The sequence below is a fragment of the Amblyomma mixtum genome, chromosome 10 (assembly GCF_055824585.1).
Source record: "Amblyomma mixtum isolate Tamu chromosome 10, ASM5582458v1, whole genome shotgun sequence".
Classification (NCBI taxonomy): domain Eukaryota; kingdom Metazoa; phylum Arthropoda; class Arachnida; order Ixodida; family Ixodidae; genus Amblyomma; species Amblyomma mixtum.
In genome coordinates this window covers 160088620-160101677 of record NC_143021.1, presented here as the reverse complement: position 1 = coordinate 160101677, position 13058 = coordinate 160088620, and the positions used below count along the sequence as shown (strand labels likewise).

Genomic DNA, 13058 nt, shown 5'->3' with positions numbered 1-13058 from the left:
TTTGATTGATGGGGTGGTAAATCGTGGATTGAGCCGTATGAAACCAAGGGTACGATTAGCCTCGTTAGCGACGTTCGTGATATACGATGACCATGTTAGGTTTTTCGTTACTGTAATACCCATGTACTTACAGGAAGAGGCGGACGACACTTCTGAACCAAAAATAGTGTATTTAAACGAAGTATGCATCTGCCCACGATGGAACGAAATCAAACATGTGAAATTTCAAGAGATTAGCCAACGTTTGCACCAAGTTTCCATTCTGTTAAGATCTTGTTGAAGAATGCCAGCGTCAGTACACAGTCGGCAGCACTTTGGCTCTCTAAAGTGCTGCAAGGCGAGAGCGTTTCCTGGCGCACTGTTTGTTTTTATTTACTTTTTGTTTTTCAGTTTCTGTTTTTTTTTATTTTTTTATTTTTGCTCCTCTTCTTATTTTTTATTGTTTTTATTTTTATTTTCATACCTTATTTTTATTTTGTTTTTTTCTTCATTTTCTTATTTTTATTTTTCATTTTTCCTTTTCTTGACTTTATTCCTTTTATTTTATTTATGAAACCCATGCATTCACTAGATGCGCCTTTAGTCATGCTCGAACCTTGAGCCTTCGTGGCGGAGTGGTAGCGTCTCCGCTTCAAATGCCAAAGGCCCTGATGCGATTCCCGCCCTCGGCGCAGTTTCTTTTCAAGGAGTGACGCCGAAAGGCGGACAAATCTGCCGACACGGCTGCCGACGCGTCTTTCGGCACTGCTGCTGACGCGTTTGCTAACGACAGTATGAGGCATTAAAGGCCCTCGCCTTAATAAGCAGATCGCATAGGAAAAATTCGAAAGGAGATCGTACTGTATATGAGGAAAAGCAAGGGTCTAAGGAATGTACAATGAAGAGCACCTGAAATCACCGGGCTACCAGGAGAATAGTTTTTGGCATAGACAATTGCTCTCTGTTAGTCAAAAAGTTACAAAACCGTTCCAATACTAACGGATTAAGATTTAGGCACGATAGTTTTAGTACCACTCTTTCATGCTGTACTTTATCGAGAGCTTTTTCGAAATCAAGGAAGAGAGTGTCAGTAGGAACGTTTCGGTCCAGGTTTTAGCTTAGGTCACTAACAAAGAGAGCCAGTTGGGAGTCACATGAACGTCCTTTCAAAAAGCCATGCTGCTTAGTATGAAAAAATTTTACGGAGACAAAGAATTTCACTATGTGCTTATAAATAATATGTTCCATTAGTTTCGAAGAGACGCTTGTTAAGGAAATGGAGCGGTAATTTTTGCACAAAACAGGGAGCCGTTTTTGGGGACAGGAATTATCGTACCAACTTTCCAACCTTGCGGCAGGACACCTGTTCATATCGATTGCTGCAAAATGTGGCACAATATTACGCTTGCAATGTTTTAGTACTTTATGAGTTTAGAATTTATGCCGGCAACACCAGATGAAGATGTCAGTTTCAATGATTCAATAAGTTTCGTGATGCTATTAGCATCAAGTGTAATCTGTGGCATAACTGGGTGGCCGAGAGCTTGAAATTCCGGTAAGCCACCGTCAGGTTCGCTTATACAAACTGAGCAAAAACAGTCATTAAGAGCGGGCAAAATTCGGATTCCCGGATAAGGTTGGTGTCCTCGTCATGCAATGTTAGAGGCTTAGAATTGACCGGTTTATAGTTTTCTAAAACTTCCGGGAGTTGGTGCCCAACATGGAAGATAGCACAGATGAGAAAAATTTGATTTATTAATTTCATTAATTGGGATTTATTGTCCCAAAGCGACTCAGGCTATGAGGGACGACGTAGTGAAGGGCTTCGGAAATTTCGACCACCTGAGGTTCTTTAACGTACACTGACATCGCGCAATATACGGGTGTATAGAAATTTGCCTCCATCGAAATTCAGCCGCAGCGGCCGGGATCGAACCCGCGCCTTTCGGGCCAGCAGCCGAGCGCCGTAACCACTCAGCCACCGCGGCAGATAGATGGGAAAAATGTACGTTTAGTTTTGCCTGATAAGGATAAGTATGTTTTTTTCTGCAGAATATTATCTTTCCCATGCATATGCGTTGTGAAAACGTTTTGCGCATCGACAAATCTCTTCGTGTTGTTTCTGAGGCATTTCAGCTCTTTAAAAGGAGGAAACAGCATGAAGAAGCACGGACACACGAAGAAACGACACACACACGAGCGCTATTTGTCGTGTGTGTGTCATTTCTTCGTGTGTCCGTGTTTCTACTTTTTAAATGCATTACCAACTAGCCCGGAACCTTGCTCTTCAGCTCTTTGTTCGACCATGGCGACGATGGTTTTTCGGTGATTGTAGCGACTGTAGCCGGGCAGGGAAGCAATTCCGGTTATGATTTATAGGAGTTTAACGTCAAAAAGCAGCCCTAGCTATAAGGCACGTTGGTGAAAAACATTTATCATCCTTTAAATTGTTACAGGCAGGTGATTGGAATAGGGCCCTATTGGCCCTTTCCCCTCACAATACTAAGTGGACCACCTATTCGGGGGCCCCATTGGCAAGCAGCGCTGCCCGCGTCTGTTGAACCAAGGCCTTTTGGGTTCTGAGGTCTTGAAAGCCGAGCAGGGCCACCTCCCAGTCCCCTTTAGTGGGGTTAGGGGGGATAGATGGGTTTATTGGCACGCCCAAACGATGTGAAAGGTGTCAGCCACCTCCTCACAGAACTGGCAAGCACCATCAAAGGATGTGAGCAAATGCTGAAGCACCGCCGGGCACACTGCAGTGTTCGTGAGAAATTTGATGAGAGGCACTTGTCAGTGCGACCCAGTTCATTACAAGGGTCTGGTTAGCGCCGGCGCTCCTCCTTGTGGTCATCGGTCATGTGTTTGAATGTGAGGGCCGGATTGTCTGATTGGGAGTAGGATCCAGGGACAGGGAGATAGCCCGGGGAGACAGTGCGCGGGCTGCCTGTTCGGTCTGTTCGTTTCGCTGGAGCTCCTGGTGACCGCTGGCCCAAATCAGGTTACGTGGAGTTGGATCGTCGTATCGGCAGCTAGATTGCGCCGGGCAAGCGGGGGATCCCATCCCTGCTCATAGTTCTGACATACCCCTCGCGAGTCGGTGATGATGTGTTTCCGAAAAACACATCATCACTACGATTAGAGCCAGAGCAATGACAATCTTGTTCGTGTGTGTTGCACTGAGGCTTTGAAAGTGAGCCAGTGATTCATCGCATAGCTATGCGCTCTGGCGGAGCGCGTTTTGATACTGCCCGTCAGCTCGTGCGCTCCATCGTTCAGCCGCGGATAGTGTACCAGGCGCAATTTCATCGCCTCACCCGCCGACAGTGGGACTCCCTTGAATCAATCAATCGGGAGGCTATGCGCGCCATAACTTATCTTCCTCGTATCACACCCATACCCATTCTGCAATAGTACGCTCAACTTAATACATTGAGCGAACTTATCGACCAGCGTGAGGCAAACAGCACGCAAGATGTCGCTTCAGCTTCATCGTTTACAGACTCTTCCTCCATGGTCATACTGTCAGCTCACAGACAATCGCCCCTCTGCTTCGACGCCGATATCAGCCGCCCATCTTCCTTCAGGGTGCATAATATACACCGATGCATCACACACAGCAGTGTAGGGAGTTACTGCAGTTTACAGTCCCTCCCATCCTCATCTCAACTCCCGCGCTACATATAGCGCGGATACTTGCTCCCCCCTTGCCTTGGAGCTTCAGGTGATACACAATGCCATTGCTTCCCTTCAACTCGTACTTACTTTCGATATTGTACACATTTACACCGACTCCCTTGCCGCCCTTAAGCAGCTTTAGGCTGTCCGACGCACATTCCAAGTTACACAATCCATTCACCAACTTTGCACAAAATACCCCTGTCCTGTGCTTATACATTGGATTCGCGGGCATGCCCAGGATCCGCATAATATTCATGTGGATGCAATGACACACCTTGATACATCCGATATCCCGCCACCTTCCCCTCTTCCCTCAGATCCGTTCCTGTCCCATGTTTCCGAGAAACAGTCTTTGCGTCAGCGAACACGCGCTCTAATTCCTCCGTGTTCGTACCCTCTCCCCCGGAGTCTCACTCGGGAGGAGGAGGTATCTGTGCGCCGGATTCGGGCAGGAGCGGCTCTGACTCCTTCTGTGCGTCATCGGTGGCGTGACAAACGTTACGAAGTGACAGACAAGTGTCCCCATTGTGGTGCTGCGCCTGACCAGTGTGATGAAAAACACTTGCTGTGGACTTGCCCGGCTACAGCTTCCGTGAGACGACGTTCCCTAAGAAAGGTTGGCCTGCAATGGGACGCTGCAGGCGACTATAGCAAGTGGACTCAAGATAATCGCTTTATCGCGAACTTTTGCCGCTTTTTAAGCGAGGCTTGTTTGCACTCCTTTTTATAACTTTCTTTCCTTTTTCATTATGCCTAATGGCAAACAGCTCGAATAAAAAAAAACTGCTTGTTTAGTGTACAGCTGCGGCCGTGTACTTCCCCCGTGGTGTGGGTAAGCAGCGTCCACGCAATACACATGTTGTTGGTGACCTTAGCGCCAACGCTTCCGGGCGCGAGTCGCGACGAACTCTACAGTCTTCTCTACATATGTTGCGGGGAAGAGGTCGGACCCGGAGGGCGCGTCTCCAGGGTTCTGGCGCTCTCTCCCTTTCCTCAATGTGGTAGTCGTATTTTACGTGCAGCCTGTCCTAGAGGAGACGATCGGACGTGGTTTTCGCAAGACGCATGTATTGGTTGCTTAAGTGGGCTTCTCGCAGCTCCTAGAAGGGGGCGATCGGACGTGGTTTTCGCAAGACGCATGTATTGGTTGCTTAAGTGGGCTTCTCGCAGCTCCTAGAAGGGGGCGATCGGACGTGGTTTTCGCAAGACGCATGTATTGGTTGTCTAAGTGGGCTTCTCGGAGCTCCCGGAAAGGGGCCACCACGTGCAAGTCCAAAAGTCTGGTTAGATGTGGTGAACGGGAAGTCGAGAGCACGCTTGATGACTTTCCAGTGGATGACCTCCAGTTCGTCATCTTCGTGTTTGCGCAGGTGCAAGTAGGGGCCGAGTAAAGGATTCTACTCGTTACGAAGGCATGGGCAAGCTGCAGTGAATCTATACTTAGCAATCCACCCCGCTTTTTGGAGACCCGGCGGAAAAAGCGACCCACTTAGTCTCCCACCGAGCGAACTTAAGCCAGGGTGGTGTACGAAGAGGCCAAGGACGCGGATCTGCTTGGCCTCCCGTATCGGTCCCAAGGGGAGACTGACGTGAAGCGGGATTTCACCCCGATGGGAGGGAAGTACTAACGGGGTATACTCCACGCGCCGGGAGCCGAAGCAACGGAAAACTGCGGCATTTTGGCGAGCTAAAGCACGAAACATTGAAACGAGCCAAGCAACATCATGTATTGGCTGCCTCGATGGCAGATGCCGCTGTAGATGACGTTGCAGCGCAGTTTTCCGTTGCTGCGGCTCCCGCCTTGTGGAGTATACCACTTTTGTCACCGATAGTACGTGCACTAATTCAGATTTCGCTGGGGCGCACTGAAGTCCGGAGTATGGTCGCGTAGTCGTCGACTAGGGTCGCCACTGCTTGCAGGCAGGATTCTATGTGACCTGGGTTGCCTTCCGTGGCCCAGATTGTAATGTCATCCGCATAAAGAGCGTGACAATTTAGAAGGAAGATGAAGCATTGCCAAATTGAAGTGGAGGGCAGACAGAACCGCGCCTTGAGGTGCTCCCCTCGAGCCGCTGGTGTATGGCCGTGTTGCGCATCATGTATGCATATATAGGCTTTGCGCTCTGTGAGAGATTGTCTTATGTAATGGAATGTTTTGTGGCCACAGTTTGTGTGGCTAAGGTGGTCCAGAATTACTTCGTGTTTGACGCTGTCGAATGCGCCTTTGAGATCCAAGGCCAGGACCACCTTGTCGTTTTGGGGATATTCGACAGGATCTAAGATGTCGCACTGTTGCTGCACTGTTGCTGCCATGCCATCCGGAAGGCCAAACGTAAATTTTTATCACAGGTCCTTCAATCGCTCATAAAAAATGACCCCGCAAAATTTTGGAAAACAATTTCCCCGTCACGCACGTCGGACACCATTTCATTGCTTGATCAAAACAAATGTCCAATACCCCAAGAGAACTGTCCAGCCATGTTTAATGACTACTTCACATAAGTATTCACTACCGAAGATTATTCCAACCTACCTCAACCCCAAGAACTCAATTACCCATTCATGACTACCATTGATATAACAGCCGAAGGTGTAGCATCTCTAATTAACAGTCTTAAGGTATCAACTTCCTCAGGGGTAGACGGAATAAATACCAAAATTCTCAAACACACCATACATCCCTCTAGTATCATTCTCTGCCATATTTTCAGGCAACTGGCGAAATTCCTTATGACTGGAAGATTGCCAAATAGTCCCTGTTTACAAATCTGGCGACAAAAACACAGTTAGTAACTACCGCCCCATATCAATAAAGAGTATTCCATGTAAGTTACTTGAACACATCGTTGCATCTTACATCGCGAGTCATCTCGAGAACAACGATTTCTTTTTCCCACGCCAGCACGGATTCATAAAATGGTTTTCCTGTGATACACAACTAATTGAACTTACTAGTGATTTATTCAAGAACATGGATGAAAACTACCAGACTGATTGCATATTCATTGACTTTTCCAGAGCGTTTGACCGTGTTGCCCATTGTCGCCTTATAGCTAAAATATCGTAGCTTAATTTAGACTCGCTAACTGTCTCCTGGATCCGGAACTTCATATCTTTTCGAAAGCAGTTCACGGTAAATAACAACTTTTCATCACCCCTTAGTGACGTCACTTCCGGTGTCCCTCAGGATAGTGTTGTCGGTCCCTTATTATTTTCAATTTTCATAAATGACCTGCCATCGCATCTTACATCATCAGTCCGACTGTTCGCCAATGACTGCATAATTTATCGCCAAATCCGCTCAACCACTGACCATGCAATTCTTCAGCAGGACCTTGAATGCGTAACTAACTGGTGCACATCATTGCAAATGACACTTAATACTGACAAATGTAAAATCATGACAGTTAGCCGAAAGCATTCAAACTCGCTATTCACTTATTCCCTTAACAGTGTCACACTATCCCGCACGTCTTCCTATAAATACCTTGGCGTTTATCTAACTTCTAATCTTTCTTGGGCGGAACATATTCAATGCATAACTGCCAAAGCATCGCGCACGCTTGGCTACCTGAAAATAAATCTTCATATCGCGCCTGTTTCTACCCGCAAGCTAGCATACTTAACATTTGTCCGTCCCCAACTCGAATATGCATCAGCTATATGGTCACCACATCAGGCTTATTTAATTCATTCCCTCGAAGCAATTCAGAACCGTGCAGCGCGTTTTATTTCTCACGACTACAGCCGTCATTCCAGCGTAACAAGCATCAAGTTATCTTTATCGCTAACAAGTTTATAGATACGTAGGGATATCGCACTTCTTTGCTTACTACAGAAACTGATATACAGTCGTCACGCGTCCACACTGCCACTGACACGCCCAATACGCACTTCACGTCGCCTACATAATAATCTTAGCTTCCAACGTCTATTCGGCCGAACACTCGCGTTTAATTCTTCTGCTTTGCCACGTGCCATCAAGTGTTGGAATGGCCTTCCGGATTGCATTGCTACCATACGTGACCCATTAATGTTCAAAAACGAATTAACCACCTTCATGCATCCATGATATTGTACATAAATTGGGTTCGTATGTGTAGTCAAATCCATGCAGTGCTGCTTTTTGTTTGCTGTTTTTTTCCTCTGTGTCAATATATTACGGTTTTCTTGAAGTACGGTGTAATAATTGTTTGCAGTCCAATGTATTTAATATTGTTTACTTTTCTTCTTTCCACTTTGTACCATTTTTTGTCTGCTAAATATTGTAACCCCTCCCCTCACACAATGTTCCAAGTGTGGAACCTGTGAGGTATTTGTATAAATAAATATAAATGTATAAGTATCCACCGTGCTGGAGTAGTGAGGGATAAAACCGAACATGGTGTCCACGCAAATGTGCTGTGTTCTGACAAAATTGCAGTCTGCCGCCCATAATCGTGTCTATAAGCATGGCGGCACAAGACGTAATGGAGATTGAGTGAAGGTTTGCCCTCAATAGGTATCCCTACCGGTCTTCTAGACGAAAGCCACGAGAGCCGACTTCCAGTCCGAAAGGAGAGGAGTCTCTCCCAGCTTTAATGATGATGATTATGTTGACGTCCTCAGGCTTATTGGCACATATCCACGGCGGGAAATTGGCCAGAGTGCATAGCAGATACTCAGCTTTACCCTGCCCAAAAATTTGTTTCCTCTGTTTCTTTACCACCTGCGGGGGGCAAAATTATCATTGCCCTTGGGCTTTCTCTTTTATCTTCAAATTGGTTCAAGCCTGTTATACGTATGTCGTGCACGCCGCTACTTATTATTTGTCAATATTTTTATGTTGCCCCAACATAGCCGGTTGTTGAAGCGAACGCTTAAAAAAATTTTCAAAAATAGGCTTTTTACGGAAAAATTATGCCTTTTGCGGCATGGTGTTGAAAGCCTGGCGAACTCCAGAAAACCGGTGAATCATCTTAACTAGTTAGGTGCTTAAATAATTTCTAATCGATAACATTTTAACTATTAGAGTTAGCCGCCTAGTTACAATTACAGATCTGTAGCCGGTCGTTAGTAATAGCCATACCAATTTTTAGAATTTCATGAATATGATTAGCCTTTGGGCTGTGGCTCGAGAAATTTTGGCATTTTCGACTAGTTACATGCACTATAGGGGTTGCTTTTCCTACATGCTTTCAAAAGTGCGTGTATTTTCTCACGATGCAGCGAAACTCTGTAGAGCAACAGCGGTCAGGGTAACTGCGTTCTCAAAATTTTAAACACTGACACGGCTATTACTAACTACCGGCTACAAATCTCAAATTACAGTTACGCCCTAACTCTACTAGTTAAAAGTTAATTATTAAAAATTTGTTCACCAGCTTACTACCTGAGACGATTCACCAGTTTTCTGGTGACCGCCGACACTGGCAATACTATGCCGCAAAAGCCATATTTTTACTCCAAAAAGCCTAATTCTGCAATTTTTTGAAAGTGTCGCTGAAACACCCGGTATGCCCAAATGCTATTGATGCATTTCAGGCGCGCGGCTTAGGCTGCGTCAGAAAGGTTGGCCAGGGCTTGACCGTAACCTTGTCGCGCCTGAGGTTCGGTGCCGAGCTTCATCTTGCTTAAAGCCGTCCGGAGGTCATCAAGCTATAGAACGGGGTGTCCATCTACTTGTTCTCTTCGCCTCCATACGAGTACGCGGCCGTCTGGGGGTCCTTAGTGGCGCACAGGTATCGGTCCCTGAGCGTGTGCGCTAGCTGTGTTGTCGTTCCTGTAAAGTTGTACAAGGCCCTACGTAAGGGGTGTTGCGTTTCCGTGGGTGCTTGTGTTGGATAGATGAGAGCGCGGAACACGCGCCACGTGTTGCGGCCAGGCATCTGGCGAGCAGCCAGCCGCGTTGCACCGGTTCACCCTGTTAGTGTCGGCTAGCTAAGTAGCATATTCCGCTGCCTGTTGTGTGACTTCGAGGATGCGTTTCTTTAGGCGTCTGTTATGTTTCTGTTTCTTCCATCATTTGGTGAGGCTGCGGCGGGACTCCCAATGGTGGAGCAGGTGTTTGTCCCCGTCCATTTCTCTTTCCGTGAGATTTATATTTTCTTGTTGTGTGAGTGTAGACGTGAGCGATTTCGACCATGCATTGTATCGCGACTGGAGGGGGCCTACGATAAATAGAGAGGTGTGGAAAGCCGTCCAGTCCAGCACACGAGCTTGTTTTAGTTGGCGTTTCAGGGGAAGCATGTAAACGGTTGCGTTGATTATACATTGATCACTATTCACCTGGGCCTGTCTTCTGTCGCTCGCACCAGCGTGGCGGGGTATTTGTCCTCCTTTGCTCCGGCCGCGTCCAGATATGCTGCATCTGGGTCGCTACTCTATTGGTCTTCGATGCTTTCAGCACGGTTCGCTCTCCTGTTGCATGCCTTTCTATTGTGATACTTTGGGAAGGGGCAGGCCTTTGATGTTCTGTCTGATTGCGATAGGCAGCATCTCCCTGCAGCTACAGCCGCACACCGGCTCTCTCCCTAGTCTCTGTAGTACCATACCGTTTGAAGTGGAGGCTCAGAGCCTTAATAGTTGCGCATTTTTATGCGCCTTTATCAACTCTTCCAGTACCTTGTACATGCCTAGTTTCAGCAGCTTTTCAGTTTTGGCGTATCTGGGAAGCCCTAGATCGGCTTTATTGACCATTCGAATGGTCGCTTTAACCGATTCTACCTTTCTTTCCTTGAGGTTGCAGTAGGGTACCGGGTATGTAATGCGGCTGATCATGAAGGCTTGCACTATGTGACAGGGATCTTGCTCCTTCATCCCCCTGTGCTTATTATCTACTGTTCTGATCTGTCCTAGTACTTGTATGGTTAGGGAACTGCGCAGGGACGAGACACAAGGAACATTCGAAGAGACACACGGCCGCTGACTATCATCTGATTCTTATTTCGAAGTACGGAGAATATATAGCGAGCAGAAAAATGGGGTTCATCGATAAGAGGGTTGTCGGTCACCTGAATACAGCGATTAGTCATGTCATTGAGTAAAACTGGTGATTGTTCTTAAAAAAAGTGCCTGCGAAAGGCGATAAAGGGAAGGGGGGAGAGGGGAGTGTAGGGGCCCGTCGCGCAAACAATAGGTAAACACTAATGGGAGAAGAAAATGAAACAAGTGCCCAAAAAAGGCTAGAAGCCAAAAATAAACGGAAAGCTGCAAGGTGTAGAGTGCCTTCAAAACATATAAAAGGGTGGAGCTACAGGGGCCTTGAACAGGCTAAAGGCGTTAAAACCGGAACGCTGCGACGTATGGAGGGGCTTCATGCGAAAAAAGATGAAAAACCGTCTGAAAACAAAAGTGGGCCAAAAACCCAAGAACAGGAGTTCATCGATAAAACGTCATGATGCGAAGATAGTGAAACACCAGGTGTCCGGTGCATGCCCGGCTCTGCTTCGCAACTGTGAAAACACTGCAAAACAAATGTGTAAGTAAAAAATTGCACTCCAATATTCGATGAATGTGTGTCTGACGGTGAAGAATGACACCGCAGGTCTAGGGAGTTAATTGAAGCCAAGAAAATCTATTCTGCCAAAGACCACAGTGTTATTACACCGTCCATCTGGCTTTCTGAGAAAGAAATCACGTTCCTAAGAGAGTAGGGCATGCCTTGTGACCGGCCGCCTCGTGTTTCAGTCTTCGCATAATTGTGCTTTTATCGATTAACTACTCTTCTTGGGTCTTTTCCGGAGTTTTATTATCAGTCGGCCTTTAATTTTTTGCGCATGAAGGCCCTCTACACGTCGCAGCATTCCGGTTTTAACGTCTTTAGCCTCTTAATCTTTTGAAGGCCTTCTACATCTCGCAGCTTTCCGTATTTTTTTCTAGATTTTAGCCTCTTTTGGGCACTTGTTTCATTTTTCTTCTTCCTTTAGTGTTTGTCTGTTCTTTGTGCGACGGTGCACTACAACCTCCCCCCTCCCCCTTTATCACCTTTATCGCTCTTTATGCCCATAAAGTGCATGCGGTTTTCACTGGATAAATCAGTTGGAAGTAGAGCGCTTCCTTCTCTCCCTTACTTTCTTTATGTCCGTGTTAACTGCACCGTTTCCGAAAATGGCGGACATGGGTAAATGTCCAGCCATTTCTCCGGCGTCGTGGTTTGCTACTGATTTCAGTGAAAATGAAGCAGCGCGTGGTACGAGCGCACTTTTGGTCCCAGCTGTAGTCTGCTGGTAACATAAGGCCACAGAAAACAAAGGTTTGATGCTCCCGCTTTTAGTGTTCGCGTCTTATTATTTCTAGCAAGTAAGTCAATAGCTGTTTATCGCGGCGTGCTTGCAGAGACGATCAAGTGCCCGAAGGGTGGGACCAGGAACTCTCTGACGCATCAACCTCAACCATGTCCAATCGCTCCCCTCCTCCAACCGACCGGCCTCACGGATCCGAGTCGGACCACGATGAGGCTGAAGATTCTTGGGTAAGTCCTGCTTGTAATCTGCTCGACGAAGAAGGGTGTGGTAACGAGAAGGTGTTTTCGAACTACTGAACGCGCTTTTTGAGGAAGAACACGTATAATGCTGGCATGGCCTGTAGAGCGCCGGGAAAAGCCTCGGTCTACGAGGAATGAGCCGAGGCTCACGTACATCAGGGCGGCATCTGTTCTCGTGTGCTGGCCGTTTCGTTTAAGGAACATGCTCCCGGAATACTAATACAGTCACGACGTTTTTAGGTGGGTGCTTTTTTCTTGTAAACGAGCTGAGAACAGCAGTGTGCACCGCGAATTATTGATTACAAACTATTTTGTACTGGCAGTCGCGGTCTCATTCTACGCCAGCGATCAAGTGAACCACGGCATCAGGGTCGACTGGCTAACGTGGACTACCACATTTCTGATGACGTCGGCCCCTGCGGCAAGCACTGATTGTTCTTGTGACTGGGTTCGGGGACGTCACAGTGATTGGGACAAGTGCGCCTTGACAGCACTCGATGCGATGCAAGGGAAAATGCTCAGCGGCACATCGCACCACACTCAAAATCGTATTAAATAAAGTTACACTCAAATACTGCTACTAAAACACGCTAGAAGGCCCACGAAACAAGTAATATCGTTTGTTTGAGTTCGAAATGTTTGGTCTTAGATCTTCTTGACGCTTGTGTAGTCGCTGAGCATTCCAGATCATGATGGTGGCCTGATGTGTTAAGTGTTTCAGGGCATTACGGCTTGATAGAATGTGCACAACTGTCCCCTATTTTTGATATATCTGCAATAAGCATTGTCTATTTAGTGTGATTTTTCTCAGCAGTAGAGAAGGAGACGAGGGGTCATGGAATTACTGCAAGGAAATTACAGCGTTTTATGTCATCTCTGAGTACATTGTCATGGTATTACCAGAATTGTTGATACACAGTCACCACCGGCTTGTCGT

At 46.8% G+C, this 13058-nt stretch overlaps 1 protein-coding gene across 17 annotated transcripts in view; it reads left to right on the top strand.

The window, feature by feature from the left end:
- LOC149327517 (uncharacterized) overlaps window positions 1–13058 on the top strand; it is a 212192-nt gene that overhangs the window by 16755 nt on the left and 182379 nt on the right. For 15 of the 17 annotated variants that reach the window (XM_089563165.1, XM_089563171.1, XM_089563163.1 and 12 more), the window contains one exon: window positions 11974–12109. The exons of the other annotated variants lie outside the window; for them this stretch is intronic. In XM_089563165.1, the coding sequence (XP_089419291.1) occupies window positions 12032–12109 (78 nt within the window). In that variant the 5' untranslated portion in view covers window positions 11974–12031. The remainder of the gene's footprint in view (window positions 1–11973; window positions 12110–13058) is intronic. 17 annotated transcript variants of the gene reach the window in all.